Source organism: Rhinopithecus bieti, unplaced genomic scaffold (genome assembly GCF_001698545.2).
Source record: "Rhinopithecus bieti isolate Rb0 unplaced genomic scaffold, ASM169854v2 scaffold_32422, whole genome shotgun sequence".
Taxonomy (NCBI): Eukaryota; Metazoa; Chordata; class Mammalia; order Primates; family Cercopithecidae; genus Rhinopithecus; species Rhinopithecus bieti.
Genome location: NW_016814631.1, coordinates 2,575,603 through 2,596,927, shown reverse-complemented (window position 1 = coordinate 2,596,927; position 21,325 = coordinate 2,575,603). Strand labels below are relative to the sequence as shown.

General features: G+C 43.5%; 1 protein-coding gene across 1 annotated transcript in view; it reads right to left on the bottom strand.

The window, feature by feature from the left end:
• Positions 1 to 11,684: 11,684 nt before the first annotated feature.
• RDH10 (retinol dehydrogenase 10) overlaps positions 11,685 to 21,325 on the bottom strand; it is a 29,627-nt gene continuing 19,986 nt past the window's right edge. The window contains exons 3-6 of the mRNA XM_017851613.1: positions 17,750 to 17,848; positions 15,876 to 16,021; positions 14,142 to 14,273; positions 11,685 to 14,040 (exon numbers count right to left, since the gene is read on the bottom strand). Coding sequence (XP_017707102.1) covers positions 13,917 to 14,040; positions 14,142 to 14,273; positions 15,876 to 16,021; positions 17,750 to 17,848 — 501 coding nt within the window. The 3' untranslated portion in view covers positions 11,685 to 13,916. The remainder of the gene's footprint in view (positions 14,041 to 14,141; positions 14,274 to 15,875; positions 16,022 to 17,749; positions 17,849 to 21,325) is intronic.

Sequence of the window (21,325 nt, the reverse complement as noted above, 5' to 3'; positions counted from 1 at the left end):
TTAATTATTTTGGGTATATAGCTAGGAGTGGAATTGCTGGATCATTTGATAGTTCTGTGTTTAACTTTTTGAGGCACTACCAAACAGATTTCCACAGCAGATGCACCATTTTACATTCCCATCACCAATGAACTAGTGTTTCAATTTCTCCACATCCTTGCCAACACTTATTTTCTGTTTTTCAAAAAATGTTATTATAACTACCTTAGTGGGTATGAAGTGGTATCTCATTGTGGTTTTGATTTGTATTTTTCTAATGACTAATGATGTTGAGCATCTTTTCACATGCTTTGTAGCCATTTATATATCTTCTTTGGAGAATATATATTCAAGTCTTCTGCCAACCTTCTAATCGGGCCATTTGAATTTTTGTTGTTGGGTGGCATGCATCCTTCAGTTAACATTTTCTGAGCACAAATTGTGTGCCGGGCATGGGGCTGTGGCACTTGGGAGGAGGAATGCAAAGATGAGTAAGGTACAGCCCCTGTCTCGCAGCTGCCTTCAGCTGTCATGTGCACAGTGAGTGACTCTAGTAAGGGACCCTGCACGCTGAGAGGTCAGTGGAGGGAAGGAGATGGTACTTCCACCTGGCCAATTCTGGGACTCTGCGGAAGGAGTAGGGCCTGAGCTAGGCCCAGGGAAATGGGAGCTGAGTGAACTTGGGAGCCAGTGTTGGAGCTGGGAAAGCAGTAGGAATGCCTGGTCAGAGCCCAGGGATCCCCACAGGGACAGTGAATCCAAGAGGATGTCAAGTGTGGAGGTGGAGGAAGGCACATGGATACAGGAAAATGCATAAATGAGATGATGCACAGTTAAAAATTGACAGGGAGGCCGGACGCCATGGCTCATGCCTGTAATCCCAGCACTTTGGGAGGGCAAGGTGGGTGGATCACCTGAGGTCAGGAGTTCGAGACCAACCTAGCCAACATGGTGAAACCCTGTCTCTACTAAAAAAAAAAAATAACAAAAATTAGCGGGGTATGGTGATGCACTCCTGTAATCCCAGTTACTCCGGAGGCTGAGGCAGAATGATCACTTGAATCTTGGAGGTGGAGGCTGCAGTGAGCTGAGGTCGTGTCACTACACTCCATCCTGGGTGACAGAGCGAGACTCTGTCTAAAAAAAAATAATAAAAATAAATAAATAAATAAATTGACAGGGAGACGGGTGAGGCTGTAGCCTGTAGCTCCAGTTACTCAGGAGGCTGAGGTGAGCGGATTGCTTGAGAACAGGAGTTTGAGGCTGCAGTGTGTATTGTGGTGGTGCCTATGAATGACCACTGCCCTCCAGCCTGGGCAACAAAGCAAGACCCTGTTTGTAAAAAATAGTAAATAAAATACAAGGTAAAACTACCAAAAAGAAAAAAAATGAACGGGAAGTTTTGCCTGATGACCGTAAGTGCCTGGATCGTGAGTAACAAGGTGCCAAGAATTGCCTGTAGATGTAGCAACAAGTGGGTTGTACTGAACTGTGATTGGGCTGTTATACTCAAGTATATGAGTATGCCCAAGAAAAGGTGGCCCAGTGATCTTGGAGCTCAGAGGTGTCCTGTTTCTTACTAGGGAGTATCTGCATTAATAGCTGGGCTGGTTTGCAAGGCCTAGAATGGTTGGTGTGGCATCACTCCCTGTCTCCGGGGTCTCTGCTCAGCTTCTCTGGAGCCACAGCTAGCTCTGCTAGCTGCCTTTGCACTGTCGGTTCCCCAGCAGTGCTTCAGCCTCACGGCTCTTTGTCAAACCTCAAGTCATCTACACATCTTCACCCACAGAGGTGAAGGACCAGAAAACTTGTGGAAAAAGCCAGCCTGGCTTCATTACTTTCCACCCCAGGCCAGTCAGAGAGTTAATTTCCAACTGGGTAAACTCCTTCCTTATCTTGGCAGGAAGACAGGCGTGGAGGACAATAGCTCATGTGCCCTGAATACCTACTGGGTACCAAGCACTCCAAGGGGAGGAAGGAAAGCAAGATTTCACCCTGACTCCAAAAGGCTACCCAGTCCAGCCAGGATCAAACACACCAGGAAGTATAAAAGCTGCATTCCCAGGGTTGCTCAGCACGGAGTTGTTCCAGTGGGCAGGTCTAAGCAAACCTACCTCAAAGTCTGAGGAAACTGAGAGGCCCAAGTGAGAGGCTGACATATCCATTTCTCAGAAGGAAACATTTAATAAGGACTTAGAAACAGAAACCATGTCTGTGACAAGATGGTGGATCTGCTTGGCATTACCTCTCAAACTCAAAACCTATATATACCATAGAAAAAGAAGCTGAAGCTGACACCTCAGGGAAAAGCAAGAATGCCATGTGAATCTGCCCAAGGGCAGGATTTATGGTTAACGTTGTTTTGACCTAAGGGCAGGATTTACAGTAAGTACATGCTCTTACACAAGGAACTCTAGACACAATAGAAACCTTAGAGGTATTCCTGGAACAGGGGTTAATTAGAAGTCAACATGGCGGATCAGCATCCAAGATGCAGTTACTTTAGCCTCTACACGAGTGCCCCTCAGCACTGAGGGGTGTTCATGGTGCGACTGGGAACAGTCTTTGGCCATGGAGTGCTTGTCTTCTCTTTTTTTGAGAGAGTCTCACTCTGTCGTCCAGGCTGGAATGCAATGGTGTGATTTCGGCTCTTTGCAACCTCTGCCTCCCGGGTTCAAGTGATTCTTCTACCTCAGCCTCCCGAGTAGCTGGGATTACAGGTGTGCACCACCACGCCTGGCTAATTTTTGTATTTTAGTAGAGATGGGGTTTCACCATGTTGGCCAGGTTGGTCTCGAACTCCTGACCTCAGGTGATCCACCCGCCTGGGCCTCCCAAAGTGCTGGGATCACAGGCATGAGCCATGGCGCCTGGCCCATGGAGTGCTTTTCTAGTAGTATCTCATGAGACCAATGCTCCAAGTGACACACTTGGGAAATGGTGCCTTATGGCCTCTTGTACATGCTTGACCTTATGTCTGGGTGTGTTACCAGTTTTAAGGTATCTGAGTTACCAGCAGTGAATCCACACAGGTCTGCAGTACCCTCAGTTCTTACCTCCTCAGAAGAAATAATTCGACTGAGGGGATAAGGCTGAAAAGGAGACTGAGGCAAGTTTCAGAGCAGGAGTGGAAGTTTATTTTTTTTTATTTTTATTTTATTTATTTATTTATTTCTTTATTTAATTTCTTTATTTTTTATTTTTTGAGACAGGGTCTTGCCCTGTCGTCCAGGCCTGGAGTGCGTGGCCAGATCTCAGCTCACTGCAAGCTGCCGCTCCCGGTTACGCATTCTCCTGCCTCAGCTCCGAGTAGCTGGGACTACAGGGCGGCCCGCCCCTCGCCGGCTGTTTTTTTTGTATTTTTTTAGTAGAGACGGGGTTTCACCGTGTTAGCCCCGGATGGGTCTCGAGTCTCCTGACCTCGTGATCGCCGTCTCGGCCTCCCAAAGTTGCTGGGATTACAGGCTTGACCCCGGCGCCCGCCGGAAGTTAGTTTATTTAAAATGGCTTTAGAGCAAGAGAGAAAGGAAAATACACTCAGAAGAGACCCAAGCAGGACACAGAGGTCAAGTGCGATATTTAACCTTGATCCTAGGACTTGATAGGCTGGCCCCTTTCCCATACTTCTTCCCTTAGAGTGGGCTGCCCACGTGCGCAGTGCCCTCCTTACCCTTGGAAAGTGAGCATGTGCAGCGTGTTTAGGAAGTTGTACACATGCCCATTTGAGGCTTTTTTCCCTTTTCCAGTGGAATGCCCTAGAAGGTCATATGCTGCCATTTTGTCCCTTAACGCACATGCCCAGGAAGTTGCTTCTCCCTGGCAGCTGCATTCAGTTAACACTTTAGTGCAATAGGTGTGGACCATCAGGAAATGCCCTCTCCCTAGCCCCAGCTGCCAGTTTATCACTTTTACAGAGGCAAAGCAATAATTCCGAAACTGTCACTTGGCATTCCTAGGGGCGGGGGAGGGCCTTCTCCTGGTCTGCTCATGCCTGTCTAACTACCTGTAACAGGTGCAGCATAGGAGTGGTCAGGGGAGCTGGAGAAACCATGGAAGCCAGGGAAGACATTGCTATATGACTTAGGATGTACAAATAGCAAAAGCCTTTGTACTGTTCATAGGGAAATTATTTCATCTAAATATTTTGGCCTTTGGTGCCCTGAGAACAGGGGACTTCTGTGTCCTGGCCCCCTTTGGGTTTTCAGTCCCCAGCAAGTGGCATCAGCTAATAGTGTTTGTTCTGTGATCTATCCTCTCTTGTCATAGACAAGCATGACATAGAGTTAAGAGACCATCTGCTGCAGCTACTTATAGATGGAAAGCTGTCTTCTCAATAGTGGCTCCAAAGGCCAGGTCATTCTAGTCTTTTCTTAAAAAAAGAAAAACTGCGGTAAAATACCCATAACATAAAATATACCATCTGGATCATTTTAAAGTGTATAGTTCTGCAGAGTTAAGTATATTTACACTGTTGTGCAACCAATCTCCAGAATTTTTTCATCTTGCAAAGCTGAAACTTTGTACCTATTAAACAGTAGCTCCCCATTCCCCCTTTCCCACCCATTCTTGGCAGCAACCATTCTACTTTCTGTGTCTGTGATTTTGACTACTCTAAGTACTTCATGTAAGTGGAATCTCACGATATCCTTTTATGACTGGTTTATTTCACTTAGTATAATCTCCTCAAGGTTCATCCTTGTTGTGGTATGTGTAAGAATGTCCTTCTTTTTTAAGGGTGAATAATATTTCACAGTAAGTGTATGTCATATCTTGTTTAAGCCGTTCATGTACCAGTGGATCTATGTGGTGGTTCCACCTTTTAGTTACTGTGAATAATGTTGCTATAAAGATGGGTGTATGAATGATCTCTTCAAGACTCTCTGCTTGCAATCCCTTGGATATATACACAGAAGTGGAATTGCTAAATCATATGGCACTTCCAAGGTTTAATTTTTTGAGGAACTGCCATACTATTTTTTACAGCGGCGGCACCATCTTACATTCCCTCCAAAAGTACCCAGGGGTTCTAGTTTTTTAAATAGCTCTTGTAAGAGCAGAGTGTGTTCTCTAAATAGGTTTCACTTAAAGTTGGAAATATAGACCGTTTTCTTTTCTGCGTCTCTTACAACTTTCTGCTTCCCAAAATTTCCAGTATGTCAATAATTTTGCTTGCAAATGGATCTAATTTTAGGGGCCTGATACAATGAAAAAACACTAGAAACCCCAAGGCTGATAAAGAAATCAACTTCAGTCTGCAAGCCTCCACTGCCAGGGAAAGCAAAGCAAACTGACCCGGTGAACCCTGCAATTTTGTGCATTTTTCTCTCTAGTCCACCAGAACCTCTCCTTTTCCTTTTAAGCTGACATTTAACTGATCTCTGAAGTTACTTAAATTCTTTTTCTCATACATAAAATACTTCTTCCCTTCTAAGATAAATCATTTCAAACTGACACTTCCTCATGAAGAATAAGCCAGAAGCACCCACATTGCACAAATTTCTTATGCGTGGCTCACTGAGCTAAAACCCTGAGGTACAAGTGAAACTCATTCCCAAAAGCCCAGTCCCAGAGAGGGAAATCTGGCAGATCCCTCTTCTCCAGAATGTGCTCAGTTCCCTATGGCCTCTGTAGCAGGTAAGGAGAAATGGTTCCTGGGCTTTCAGCTGGCTGTGGGGAGGTCTTCAGGGACAGACTCCAGGCAGCGGTGAAGCAGGAAGTTGGAGCAGCTGGAGGAACTGTGGTTAGGGAATCTCCCCCGGGGCTGCAGCTTTTGCTCCATCTACTTCCTTCCCTGACAGCCTATTCATTTCTTCACTCCCTGGCCAGATTCTGCATTTCCCGGCTCTCAGTCCTCAAGGGCCTCCACTTCAGGAGCGCGCAGGGCAGTGGATTGGGCTCCCAGAGTGGTGGTGAGAAAAGCATCTCAGGTCCACTTCTGGGGGTGTTTCAAAGACCCCCTCAGCGTACTGCAGTGAGTCTGAGGAAATCTGACAATGCCAAGCCATTGCCAAAGTCAGAGAAAAGGGCAGAAAATAAAGGTGGCTTCTGGAGAATACAGACCACTATTTATTCTTTTTTTTCTTCCCCCCGAAAGGATAAGCTTTCCATTGTCACTGCAAGCCAGAAGAAAATGGTGTTTATAGGGGTCAGATGGAAGTTCTCTCTGTTTGCATCTGCCTCAATGTTTGTCCTATTCAGAACCTGGCTAACTTGTTTTACTCTCTGAACTTTCCAAGACTGGCCAGATATTCTGAGGGCTTGTTTAATTTTGGTAGAAGGAGCATCTGTGCAGTTGCCTTACAGACTTTTCTGGCTTTCGGTAACCTCTGGCATACAGGTGAGGTTGCTCAAAGCAAAGTCTCAAAGAGCATGTAAGTAGTGAATTCCTATGTCCTCATAGCTTGTTTAGAAGTAACAGGGCAGGAAAAAAAAATTCTTTAGTGCACAGACTTGGGAAAGCCGTTTTCTTGTGTATTCCTATTTCACAGACCACCAAGTATTTGAAGAGCACAAAGAGCCATGAAGATCAACATTTATTGAGCATCTACTGTGTGCTTGGGTCTATGTGAGGTGTTGGAACTAAGACTACCAAGATCGATAGAACAGGACACTTGTCTTCAGATGTACCAATAACTAATTGCAACACGCTAGGTACTTGCAGTAGAGTGAAGACTGTATTTGGTCTTTGTCCCTAGTTTCTGGCACAGAGCTCCTAAAACCCTTGGAATTTCCAGAGTGACACGAGTGTCTTTTGTTATTCATAACCAGCCTCTTTCCATCCTACCTGAGTCTAAGCTAATGAGGTGTGCAGGGTGGGCCCCTAAGAGTTTCAAGGGAGGAGTTGAAGTTTCAAACCCCATCACTTCTCGGGAGAAAAGAGGGGTAGAGACTGAATTGATTCACCAGTGGCCAATGGTTTGATCAATCATGTCTACATAATAAAACTTCAGTAAAAACTCTTTACCGAGGAGGTTTGGAGAACTTCGGGGTTGGTGAACACATGGAGGTGCCCGGAGGGTGGCTCCTGGGGAAGGCATGGGAAGCCTGCACCCTTCCCACATGGCTTGCTCTGTGCATCACTTCCATCTGGCTGTGCCTGTGCCACCCTTTCTAATAAACTGTAATTAAGGACTGCATAGTGTTTTCCTGAGTTCTGGATCATTCTAGTGAATTATCAAACCTGAGCAGAGGTCTTGGGAACCCCTGAATTTGTAGTCAGCTGGGCAGAAGCATGGGTAGCCTGGGGACCCCATTTGCGATTCTCTGGCTGGTGTCTGAAGTGGAGGCAGTCTTGTGGGATCAAGACCTTAACCTGTGGGACCTGCACTAACTCTGGGGAGTGTCAGAATTGGACTGAACTGTAGGACATCCAGTGGGTGTCAGGAAGTGAGAATTGTTGGAAACACAAAACAGTACTATAAATAGAGACTCTGATCTAAGTACTGTCACTATCTATCCCCCATTATCACTGTTAGTTGAACGAGATAAAAGTGCCTTTTTTGTAGGTCAAAAGAGTTCAGTCACAGCAACTTCATATGATTCAACCTAATGCAACCTATTGCACACCTCCAAGGTGTAGTAGGCACAGTCCTAAGTGCTTTACCTGTGTTCTCCCACATTCCTCACGATGCTCTTGATATAGGTACTGCTGTTATTCCCAGTGTACCCATGAGGAGACTGAGACTTATGAGGGTTAAGACAAAGACCTGGGATCCATGGCTAGGGAGATGCAGAGCTGGACTTGCACTCAGTCTGTTTGACAACAGACCTTGAGTGTATTCATTTGCTAGGGCTGCTGTACCAAACCGTCACAAACTGGGTGATACCTAAAATAACAGAAATCTATGCTCTCACAGTTCTATAGGCTATGTGTCTGAAATCAAGGTGTCAGCAGGGTTGGTTCCTTTGTGGAGGCACTGAGGAAGGGTCTGCTGCATGCCTCTTTTCTAGCTGCTGGTCCTTGATACAATTCCTTGGCATTCCATGGCTTGCAGCTACATCAGTCCGATCTCTGCCTATTGTTACATGGCACGTTCTCTGTGTGTGTGTCTGTGTCTCTTTGTATAAGAACACACCAGTGATGGGATTTATGTCTTATTCTAATCAAAAATGACCTCATTTTTTTCATTGTTGAGACAGGGACTCCCTCTGTCTCCCATGCTGGAGTGCAGTGGCATGATCACGGCTCACTGCAACCTCAAACTCCTGGGCTTAAGCGATTCTTCGGACTACAGGTGTGCACCACCACACCCAGCTGATTTTCGCATTTGTTGTAGACATGGGGTCTCACTATGTCATCCAGGCTGGTCTCGAACTCTTGGACTCAAGTGATCCTTCCACCTCAGCCTCCCAAAGTGCTGGGATTACAGGCATGAGCCACTGAGCATAGCCAAAATGATCTCATCTTGATTACATCTGCAAATACCCTGTTTCCAAATAAGGAAACATTTGCAGGGACTAGGGGTTAGGATTTCAACATATCTTTTGAGGGGACATGATCCAATCCACAACACTGAGCTCTTAAGCAGGAACTCTGTGGTTGCCGGATACTATGCTGTCAACATACTTAAGTATGCCTGTGTCCAGGCAGGACTCCCATCTGCTCATTAGCCTCCTGGACCACTCAGGCCCTCGATGAGCTGGGCTGGCCAGGAGATGGCCACCTGCTAGCAGAGGGCTGGGGTGGAGAAGCCAGGCTCGGGTTCCTCCCTAGGGGGAGGGGATGCCTGCTGAGTGGCATTCAGGTGGACCACCCATGAGATATGGACAAGGAGAGGGGCAGTCTTCATAGCTGCTATGCACACACATTTCTCCCTGCAGCATGGTTTCAATCACCTTGACAGGAAAACTTCAAACTTAGAATCTGGGCTGAAGATGCTTTGTTTTTCTTGCTAATCTATTCTCTCGCATTTTGCTAGTGGTAAGAAAGGTTTCAACAGTCACAGCTCAAAAGCCTGTGAGGAGCTCCTGAAAGACATTGTGTAAGTTCTCTACAGCAACGGAGCAAGTTAAATGAGAAATAATTACTCAATGAGCAGGATTCTCTGGCCTGTGTGGCTGTGTGTTGTCAATGCTTTCCCCCAAATAATAGATGAGTTGTGAAATGTGTAAATTCTTTGGTATAGCTATTGTAATGTAGGAACTGCAATCCCCAGAAAGCGTCATAATAAACAGTAGCAAGACTGTGGTTCCACACTGCTCTGCCGTGACATTTCCTGGGAAAGCTGGGAGTCACTGCATGTTCACCTTGATCCAGGACCTGCCTGAAAGGTTCTTGGCCCGCCGTGAGTTTAGTGCTTCAAGGACCAGATAGGAACCCGTCTTTTTCAGCACCCTGATAGAAGCTAGTCCTGTCTCATCTTTTGGCATAAAAATAGTTCATTTGCACTAACATGTATCCATCTGGTGATACTGGAAGTGCATTTTGTTTTTCCCCAGGGTTCTGATGAAACATTGCCTGCGCATTTAAGCGAGTCATGCTTCTGAGGCCAAGCAAAGAAAATCGCCAAAGAACAACAGTTTCCAGGGTTCACTTAGGAAGAAATTTTCCTTTGGTTCTTTTAACAATGGATGCAGTTACTAGAAACCTGAGTGCACGGTCGAAGCCTCCATGTGCTATCTGTTAACACTGCCCTTCACCTTTTGGACCTCTGCCCCGGGGCTGGCCACACAGACTCTTTTTCTTGGGCCAGACTGAGGTTTCTCAAGTGTGACTCAGCCTGGGGATTAGGTCCAAGCAGAGAAGATAATTGTTTCTAGTTTGGTTTCTCCTTGGGAGGAGGAAGTTCCCTTCTTAACTTTACTCCGTCACCTTTTACACCTTCTGCTGCTGCTCCCCGACACTCCCCAAGCTGGGTCCTTGTATCTCCACTCATTCTGTGCTTTCCCCCTCCCAGGTTTGTTCACTTCACAGCTTCTATGTAGATGACTTCTGGATCCCAGTACCAACCTGTTTCCTGAGGACCAGAGTTAATATCTGCCTGTCCACCAGCTATTGTCAACCAGCATCTCAAATGCAACATTTCTAAATCAGATTCACTGTTGGTGAATTCTGTTCTTCCCATTTAAAACCACTTGGCTCATCTCGAGTGATAAGCTATCTTCAGTCACCTGGGCTTGCAAGTTCAACCTCCTGTGGGAAGAGTTGCTCAGCCTGGGTTTCTCCCTCCATTCCCTGTCCCCCTCTCTTGTGGGCCCATTCCTACCACCTCCCCGTGGACTACTGCAATAGCTGCCCTCCTCACTGCTCCCTGCTTCTTGTGCCTTGAAATTCTTCACAGCGGCTTCATTGATCCTATTAACTCACAGCTCTGCTCCTGTTACTTTCCTGCTAAAAAAAACTTTCTAGGGCTTCTCTCTTCCGTATCAAATGAAGGGTCCATTCCTCAGCCTGGAAGGAAGGCCATTCTCAAGATAGGATCTCCTTAGGGAATGCATGTCATTCTCTTCCCATGTTCTATGCTTCAGTCGTGAGTATAATCTAACTTTTTTTATCTTTAGGCCTTTCCGGAGAATCTGTTCCCTGGAATCCCCAAACTCCCATTCCCAAATTCATCTACTGCATCACCAACCTTCCAGGCCACCTTTCCCTCTGTACTGAGATGAGATGTCATCATACTCTGGGGCTTCATTTGTGGCATGTGCACACAGATACATACATGTATACTTGTGAGTTACCTGCAGGCTCCTTGAGTCCCTGGGATGGGCGCTTCGGCCTAGCAGATGCCTGGTGTGCAAATGCTGACTATGCAAACCCAGGGCCCACATCTCACCACTTCGGAACCATTACATCCTTGCTTTCCCTACTCTTCTGATTCAGGCACAGGCAATACATTTGGCATAGAAAGAATGACCCTGTTCCCCCAACCCCTACTGATTTTATACTTTGTTGGAGGCAAAAGCAGATTTCCAAGATTCAGGTCAACGTCAATTTAGAATTGTTTCTGCCAGTTGGAAAACATTTTGAGAAAATTTGAAAGCTATAGCCTTCTAAGGAAACAGGATACCAAACACATACATGCACCACACCCACCCCCCCACCCACCCACACACATACAAGCCCAGCCTGGCTTTACGTAGCTCAATCCTGTCAGGCTAATCTTTTGTGACAGAGCAGCAGACCTGGTAGATCAAGGGGGAAACAATAGTTGGAATTTATCTTTGCTGGCTTCAAAACTTTGGAGTCCTGGGTCCCACTCAATGTAATTATCATTAAATTGGTTGAAAGGTTAGAGAAAGGGAGAGTGCCAGTATGAGCTGGGGGTGGTGCTCCTTAGGGGATCAGCCTTGAGTCCAGTGGCCCTGAACCCCCACATGAATGGGCCAGATGACAAAAAAGAGAATATATTCAGAGTCAGCATTCATGTTAAGGGGTGGGGGTAGGTGTAGATAAATAACCAGCCAGAAAAGCAACCTTGGCAATTACATAAGTGATCAACACAATCAGGCAGACTTGTCTAGAAGAGATTTCATGTTTAGAAATAATCACACACACACAATCAGCAACATAGCATTAGTAAGAACATGATATTGGGATGAAGAAATGCAACTTGCAGGAATTCCATAGTTCTAAACCTGCATTAACTGTATCCCTTTCCAAACTCCACAGCTAAAGATGGGAGGGAGAATTTGGACAACATTCAAGGAAGTGCCACAGAAGTGACTGAACTGGGCTGGGACATGGGAATGTAAGACTTCTACAAAAAAGTTAAATGAATTAGGTTTATTGAACTTGGAGATAGACACCTTTATAAGGGCAATAATAAACAAAAATAGACAAAGGTTTAAGTTAAAACACACAAGAATAAAATTAGATGTAAAGAAGACTTTCCTCAGTTTTAAGGTGGATAAGTGGGTTGTTAAATTACAACAGATTTCTCTAGGAGGGTCTGTTGTACTCCAGGCTCGCTGGGAGGCAGACCTGGATAACCTCTGAGTATATCTGTCCCCACCTGGCACTGCTGAGACTACTAGAGTACTTATTTAGGTCCATGATTGAAAATTAAGAGGCAGCCAGTGCCTCCATTGTTATAAAGGCCACAAGATTTGGTTATCTTTTATAAAGAGAAATGGAAACATATAACAGAGCTCTTCCTCAAGTCCTGCACTGGGAACATTAGCACACAGCAGGACCTTTCCTATGTAGACACAGTGCAGATTTGATCTGTGGTGCAGCCAAACTAAAACACAGGTCATGGATTGTTTCCCCACTTTTGGTACGAACAAGCCCTTAATCAAGTATCTAATCTAGGGACAGTAACATTGGCTATTTGAGTGCAGGCACCCTAGGTTGTTAATGTCTGTTTCCCAACACTATTCCATTCCAACATTTTTCTTTACCTAAAGTGGGATAATGATCATTAAAAAAGAACACAATAATTTTCCTTACAACACTGCTGATAACTAATAATCACACAGTTGCATGTAAGTTAATTCTTTAAATTTAATCAGTCATTTATAAAACTCCCCAATTAGTAAAAGTTGGCTTATTTTAATAGCCTTAAACATTGGCCACTATTTAAAGAAGACATTCTAAAAAAAAAAAAAGCAATCACATAATAGTTTATAGTAATTTACAAGTGGATGGTACACATTTAGATACAGAGGTAGAAGTTCACTTTTACAATGTTTCACTAATACACATATACCAAATTCAAGGCACAAAATAGTTTGCTTTACAAAAAAATACTGTAAAAATGTCATTTGCTGTTCTACAACGTGAATAAAACTTTCAAAAGAATCTTTACACCTTTCCATACATATGCCATAGAATAAGATTTCTCCCTCTCACTCATCATAGTTGGCACAAAAATGGGGACTTTTCAATGTAGAAGTTCCCATTTTTAAAAACTGTTTCTTTGCAGAGCTGCTATGTATTCTAGGTAAGAGTCCATCCAAAGAAACAAAACACAGCAACTTCCTGAGGAAAGGGCACTTTCTGTATGCAGCAAAATTCATAGGTAGAAAATGGATGATCTTTTAGGATAATTAGGTCTCCAGACACTTAATGAAGTATTTCAGAGATAAAATTAAAAATTCAAGGCTGGGTGCAGTGGCTCATGCCTGTAATCCCAGCACTTTGGGAGGATGAGGCGGGCGGATCACGATGTCAAGAGATGGAGACAATTGTGACCAACATGGTGAAACCCCACCTCTACTAAAAATATAAAAATTAGCTGGGCGTGGTGGCGCGTGCCTGTAGTCCCAGCTACTTGGGAGGCTGAGGCAGGAGAATCACTTGAACCCGCGAGGCAGAGACTGCAGTGAGCCGAGATTGTGCTACTGCACTCCAGCCTGGTACAGAGTGAGACTCTGTCTCAAAAAAAAAAAAAAAATTTCAGCTAATACTTTAGTCATTGTGACTTTACGAAAGAGACTTGGTCACCTTTACTGTAATACTCAGACATCATTTACTTCAGTTGATGCAGATTTCAAAATTCCTTTTCAAAAGAGCTAAATGTACAAACACCATGAAAAAGCCACCTAGGCCTTGCAAAACGGAAACTTAGAAAACATGAGAAAATATAGCACTATCAGTCCTTGAAATTGCAAAGATGTCAACTGGCTGGAGTTTAATAACAAGAATGAGTAAACTCACACACATGAAATATACAGTCTAGTTATCATTTCTAGACTTCCTGCTCATTAAAAAAATAATGGTAACCTGAAGATGTCACACAGTGCTTCTCTAAAGATTTGACTGGTTTTTGGGTTCTGCCTAAAAGGACCCTGTTGGCAACAACCTAAGTTCACTTTTACTGATCACATTTTCCAAGTACTCTAGTCGGTTAATTTACACTTTATTTTTTAAAAAAGTTGATTAAAAAAAGAAACAACACAAGTTTAGAATCCATAAAATGTCAGCGATGCTGATGTGCATTGGACTGAAACATCTGGATCATCTTCTGATAGAAGTAATATTCCATACAAAAAGATTCTTAGATTCCATTTTTTGCTTCATTATTGTTTGTGGCTTGTTTTCTTTGAGCAATAAAGGGGTACATACACTTGTCCGCTCCTAGGAACCGATACATGCACACAACTGCTTCAAATGGGAGGATACTGAAAAAGGAAAGTCACAGCTGTTAGCAAACTTGAAGTTTCAACTAAGACATTGGGCAGGCATGGAGAGACCCGGTCAGTGAGGGAACCCTCCCAGTTACCTCTTCATGAAGGTCACGATGTACATGAGGCGAGGGGTGCAGATCATGGGCTGGTCAGTGAGGATGGCCTTCATGGCCTGCTTCACACAGTAATCAGGCTTCAGAGGTGGCAGAAAAGGCTCAATTTCTTTCCTGAAAGTTATTTATTCAAAAACAAAATGAAGAATTAACACAATAGAAAAGACTGGAAATACGTATCAAAACATTAACAGTGACGTTATCTGAGTGATGGGATTTTGGGTACATTTTGTTTTCTTCATAGTGCTTTTCTGTATTTTCCAAATTTTCCTACTATGAACACATTTTATTGGCACAGTCTAGAAAACAAGTTGGGGAAAAAAAGTAAAATTGGTCTGCTTTTCCATAAGATGAAAAGTCATGCTTTTAAGATGCCTTAAAATGTATTTCAAATTATTTTCCTATGTTTTGCTTTCAATAGAAAGAGGAGAGGGTGTTTGGCATAGCAAACACTAATCCCAAGCAAGATGCCAAGCTTTTAGTATTAGGTGTAGTCAAAATGAGGGCATAAGCTTTCAAAGTGAAAGGAAGGCCAGGTATCTACTTTCCAGGATGCTGGAAGAGGGAAAGCTAAGGTATATTCTCTAGGGGCCCCTGAAATGAAGGGCATATAGACATCCTCCCTTCAGTTTAATTCACTAGGTTACATGTTGGAATGATGGTGTGCAATTTATTCCTTTCATTCTTCGTTTTGCCACCATAGTTTTGGACCCCTGCACCTGCTGCTATGCTACACTGGAGGAAACAGAGCTCTGCAAGACCCTCAGCAACTGCTTCCCAAGTACATAAGAGGAAAACAAAACAAAACATAACAAACCACCAACACACACACACACATGTTCACACAAACACACACGTGTGTGGGATAAGAGGCAGAGCTGGAGTCCATTTTCCAGTTCAGACTTGGAGTCACCCTGACTTTGGAGTGATTCAAATCACCTTCCACCTATTTTGCTGCTTGTTCAGTTCAGTACACGTTAAGAATGGCCCCCAACCAACAGGGAACTGGTTTGGTTATCTTCCTTTGCCTTTCAAATTCACCCAAGCAAAGATTTCAAAGTAAGCATGTCTTCACAAGCATCCTCTTAATGATTCACGGTTTTGTTTATTCTGCTGAGCTCAAGTCAGATGTAACTTGACATTTATATTCCCACATGCCTCCTTTCTATGTGTGTGGGTATTTTATTTCATTTTTCAGTACATCTAAATGGTTCTTCTCATTCTGCCAGAGTGAATCTAGTTACATACGCTTGCTGCAAAAAGGACGTTTCCAAATCTGGAGTGTAATATTCAATGGTCTTTTCAGAAGAAAGGCACGTTAATCTCTGTGACAGTGACATTGTTTCACATCCAGACCCAAGTCACATGAAGGAATTTTCTTCTGGAATCCCTATTTACCAATACCAGTATTAAAGAAACAAAGTAACTCCAAAAGATGAGCTTCTAAGGAAAAGACTGGATATCTATGTTTTCTCTTTACAGAGAAGCCATTTCCTATCTGATGATTCTGGATTAATTTCTGCAAATTAGTATCAGTGTGGCACCAGTCTCTCCCTTGCCAATCTTATACACCAATTTTACAAACTGAATCTTGACCAATGAAAGCCACAGATTGTCAAATGATAGTTAAAATACAAGGCTATGTTTGAAAGTCCAATTCCACATATTCTCCCAATATTATTCTTTTTATCAGTAATAATATGGGTTCTCACTGACCTGATTCGGCAGCCTCGGAACATGCCAGTGTCTACAAGATAAGGGCAAACCAAAGTTGTTTTAATTCCATCCTTTTCAGCAGCCTTTAGTTCATGGCTCAGGGATTCATGAAAACCCACAACTCCAAATTTACTGGCACAGTAATCCTGAGTTAAAGAGGGGAGAAAGCAGAAATACTAAGCATATGCCCCATCCCCAACCAAACTGAAGCCTCCCTGGTCCTATTACTATGGTTGGATGTCTAATACATAGGGTTACAGGTGACTACACAAAGAAAAGGAAATCATTTTAAAAAACAGATACCTGACTGGGTGCGGTGGCTCACGCCTGTAATCCCAGCACTTTGGGAGGCCAAGGTGGCTGGATCATTTGAGGTCAGGAGTTCGAGACCAGCCTGGCCAAAATGGTGAAACCCCGCCTCTACTAAAAATACAAAAATTAGCTGGGCATGGTGGCCATGTGCCTGTAGTCCCAGCTACTCAGGAGGCTGAGGCAGGAGAATTGCTTGAACCTGGGAGGTGGAGGTTGTAATTAGCCGAGATCATGCCACTGTACTCCAGCCTGCGCAATAAGAGTGAGACTCCATCTCAAAAAAAAAAAAAAAGAAAAAAAAAAACAAAACAAAGACAGATACCTGATGTGGTTCAGTGCAGAAATAATATTTTCAAAGCAACAGCAGAAACAGATGAATGCTTTTTGTCACATCAACTAAGTATCATATTACTTTGGGGAAGTTACCATAAAGGATTCTATGAAAGCTAACAAGCTAACAAAGCTAAAGTTAAATGGAGAGAGGTTCACTTTGAAGTGTCTGGAAAATTTACAAATGGTCTCTTGTTCAGTAAAGGAGGAAGAAAAACCAGTTTGTTTAAATTAATGCAAGAAGAATAAAGGCAAATCTAGCTAAGCCTATAAATTGTTACGATTTGACTTTCTTTGTATGGTGAAGTTAAAATGAAAATGATAACCATGCCTTGTAATCTTAAACTAGAACTTAACCTAAGGGCACACAATATAGGAAAAAAGTTATTGTCCATGGCCCAACTTTAGAAATGGAATCCCTTGATATGGGTGCTATTTAAATAATGTGTCCTTTTGCATATTTGCATGGAGTGATGTTTTCAGTTTTACAAGCATGCAGAGGACAAACAGGATAGAACAATATACATATTCATGCTTTATCATCTGAATATCGTGAAGAACAGGGTTTGATGAAATCCAGTTCTACAATTCTACAAACTTACAATGCAGGATACCTGACCACCTCATCTGATGGGCTAATTAATACAAGATAGCTCAGTTTTGGCAAGGTGACCACAACCGAATGTGAACCTCTGGCCTCATTCTTCTGTTCCCCGCAGCCTTCCATGGTTCTATTCTTGGCCCTGTGCCTCCTGCCATCGTCAAGCGAAGCTGCTAATAAAAATGGGCACACTGAGGGCTGGCCCATATACTTTTCTTGTTGCTGCTGCTTTGTTAAACTAGTGTAAGAGATTTTATGGCAGAAGAGGCAGAAGTCCATTCCCTTTTTTCATTTTGTTTTAGAGACAGGGTCTTGCTCTGTCTCCCAGGCTGAAGTACAGTGGTGCCATCATAGCTCACTGCAGTCTTGAACACCTGGGCTCAAGCGATTCTCCCACCTCAGCATCCCAAGTAGCTAGGACTACAGGTGTGCGCCACCACACCTGACTTAGAATTCCCTTCCGGTGGCTGGCCCTGGGTTCCTGTGGAACATCCTACACGCAGCATACATGCAGAGTGCCTTTGTGCAGCTTTCATGAATGGAGGGGCAGCAGGTGCTCTCCTGGAGGTTCTGATGTACTTATCACAGGATAAACAGATTGAATGAAAGAAATGCTATATATCTGACAAACCTCAACTCCGGCAGTACTGAACAATCCCAAGGAACTTGCAACTGTCACAATATGACCATGATTAATCTCCAGCATCGTAGGAAGAAAAGCCTTAGTGGTCTGAAACAAAGTTAGATTCAAGTTTTAGAACTGACATCATGAATTTCATCTAAAACCCAATCCAAGATCACAAAACAAATTTTTATTCACATGATGTTACATTTCCCAATTCCTTTAAAAATATTTTACGTTTATCAAAAAGATCTTTTAATTGTCTGGTTAGCTTAGCACTGTATCATCGGCATGGCAGGCCTATTATAAGTCATGACCAACAAGACTGTAATGTAAGAGCTTTTGTGGACAGTGTCTAGAGATGAAAAGAGAGCCATTGGCAGAAGGTTCTTAATCACCTTTCAAGTGACAGTTATCTGCCCAAGCCAGAGATTTGTTTCTGCTCATGACACTTCAATGCAGCTATCTCATGGTTTGGGAGGGACCACAGCCTACTACAAACATTGCCTTGTATTAATGTGTGCCTTATGGTGATGTCTACATAGTAATAGACCCATCAATGAAGAGATACTCCAGCAGTGTGCTCTGGAATACCAAGGCTTACCACCAAAGTGAACTAGCAGGAGACAAAGTATTTTAGGATGTAAAAAACAGGGTAAATTATAGAACTATTTTTGTGAAAAACATATTATAATGCCAACTGTACACTGACAAGAACGTGTATCATTCTGAACAGTCACATTCCAATGTGGGTTTCATTGCAAGGACTCTGCCACAGATGCAGGTGACTGGCCACACAGTGAGGCAGAGTGTGGCACACATTCCAGGGTGGGGGACCCAGAGGCCCTGGAACTTGTGCCAGAGGTGGCACAAAATCAGAGGCGGCGCTGATTTCTTACTCACTAAACTCTTTTCTCTCTAGCTCGCTTGTCTTCAAAATGCAAGGCTGTATCAGACAAAAAAAAAAAAAAAAAAAATTACTTCAAATTGCTTACAATGATCTATTAACTACTCTACCAGGCTCCCAACAGTTTTATAACCTGCTTCTTAAAAGAAAGCAGTGAAGAGCAATCTGTCTACTGCTGAGTTATCTCCTATTGCCAGCACAGCTTCCCATGATTTATGAAGTTAAAAAAACCCACACAACCAAACACTACAGAGCAGACTTAAGGAAGAGCCGCATTCCCTTCTCAGAGGATTTACTGGCTAAGGTATCACTGAGTTTTTGCATGAAACCTAATTTGGGTTTGTGGGTTTTTTTTGGGGGGGGTGGGCGTGAGGTGGGGGACAGGGTTTTGCAGTGTTGCCCAGGTTGGAGTGCAATGGCATAATCATAGCCTCGAACTCCTGGGCTCAAGTGATCCTTCTGCCTCAGCCTCCCGAGTAGCTGGGACTACAGATGCACGTCACCATGCCCAGCTAATTTTTAATTTTTTGTAGAGAAGGGATCTCACTATGTTGCCCAGGCCAGTCTTGAACTCCTGGGCTCAAGTGATCCTCCCATCTCGGCCTCCTAAAGTGCTGGGATTACAGGCATGAGCCACTGCCCTTGACCCTATCTAATTTGTTATAATTTTTGTGTGTAAACATTGAAAACAGCAATTCCATTAATTCTGATGTTTTTCTATGCTCCCATCAATTATTCATACAGATGCCACATGAATTTTTGTGAAGTATCCCAAGGTCTTCCCCAGTCATCATGCAGCACCCCAGTCCCAACTCACACCGTCTGAGTTTCCTCATCAGTACCCATGAAATGCTTATTCTCACCTGTGTCATTTGACCCAGGAACTCTTCTGATAATCTATCCCAGACCCTTCCTATGTAAATCAAAGTGTAATATTCATCACATATTTATATAGTCTCTCATACTTTTCAAAGTGCTTTATGTCACTGGAGTCTCCTAATAATTCTTTACTGAAGGTAGTTAGGGTGTTAAACCTTTATCTAGTATTATTCTAGGTCAGCCTGACTTTGTCTATATTTCTGTAAGACGTATAGTCAGTACCATTCACCTTAATACGATTATATGTTTTATAGTGTTTTGATTTTGATTGTCTTATACTTATTTGTCTGACTGTTCCAGACTAAGCTGGAAGACCCAGATCAATCTTCCAAATATTAAGGGAAAATTACTTTACTACACAGAGACAGGCACTGTGGAGGAGAGCTAGTGATACGGTTTGGATCTGTGCCCCTACCCAAATCTCATGTCAACTATAATCCCCAATGTCAGAGGTATGGCCTGGTGGGAGGTAAGTGGACCATGGGAGTGATCTTTCATGTATGGTTCAGGACCATTTCCTGGTGCTGCTCTAGTGATAATGAGTGAGTTCTTGCGAGATCGGGTTGTTAAAAATGTGTGCAGCCCCACCCCACACACCCCTCACTTCCTCCTGCTTCCGCAGTGTTTACTGCTGTACCCCCTTTGCCTTCTACGATGATTGAAAGCTCCCTGAGGCTTCCCCAGAAATGGAGCAGAAGCCTCTATGCTTCCTGTACAGACTGCAGAACCATGAGCCAATTAGACTTCTTTTCTTTGTAAATTACCCAGTCTCACGTATTTCTGTATGGCAGTATGAGAACAGACTAATACAGCAAGTGAACCCACTCCTTATTACTGCATTGCCCAAGCACAGTGCTGAGGAAGAGAGACACATGTTTCAGCTTGATTGTATTTCTTTGTAGTAGTAAAAACAGAAAGAGTAATTATGACAGTAATTATTATTTTGATCTGTTAGCAAAAAAAGTCAAAAACTGGTACTTCAGGTTATTATGGGTTCAACTTTAGGCTCTATAATTTATACATGGGCATTATATCACAGAATTGGAAAAAAGTAACATCACAATGGAGTTTATGTATTCCAATCTAAACTAGAAAACAGCTGGGCACAGTGGCTCACACTTGTAATCCCCAAGCTTTGCAGGAGGCTAAGGCAGGAGGTTCACTTGAGCCCAGGAGTTCAAGACCACCCTAGGAAACACTGTGAAACCCTGACTCTACAAAAAATACAAAAAGTTAGTCGGGCATGTACTTGGTTACCTGACAAATCTGAATCACTCACTCACATGTCCATTCTAACTCGAGCCAGCGGCTGGGTCTGACTAGAAACTCAGACATCATAGCAGGTTGGCTCTAATGACTTCCCTGTATTCACGTGCTCTGGTCTTGCCTGCAGGTGTTAAATGACTAATCCAGATCCCCAGCACCACATCAAGGTAGGTGACAGAAGATTAACAAGTTCCTAACTGTTCTTTAAGTGTAATTTGTTGCAAGGTTCTGAAACTGATTAATGTCCCCTCCCCTTCTTGCCCTGAAATGAAGCTGGTGGTATTAAGTTATATAAAATAGTTCCAGTTTCTCCATAAGGAGGGTACTATGGCTGCATATTCTAAAAAATGTGATTTGGGGACACATTTCCCCCTGTGGGACCCTCCCCCCACCCCCCCAAATTGTTTGAAGAAGAGTTAAGCTACTGGTTTAAAGGAAAAGGAAACAAAAAAGGGCGAGGGAGAGAGGGAGAGAGGGAGAGAGAGAGAGAGAGAGAGAGAGAGAGAGAGAGAGAGAGAGAGAGAGAGAGAGAG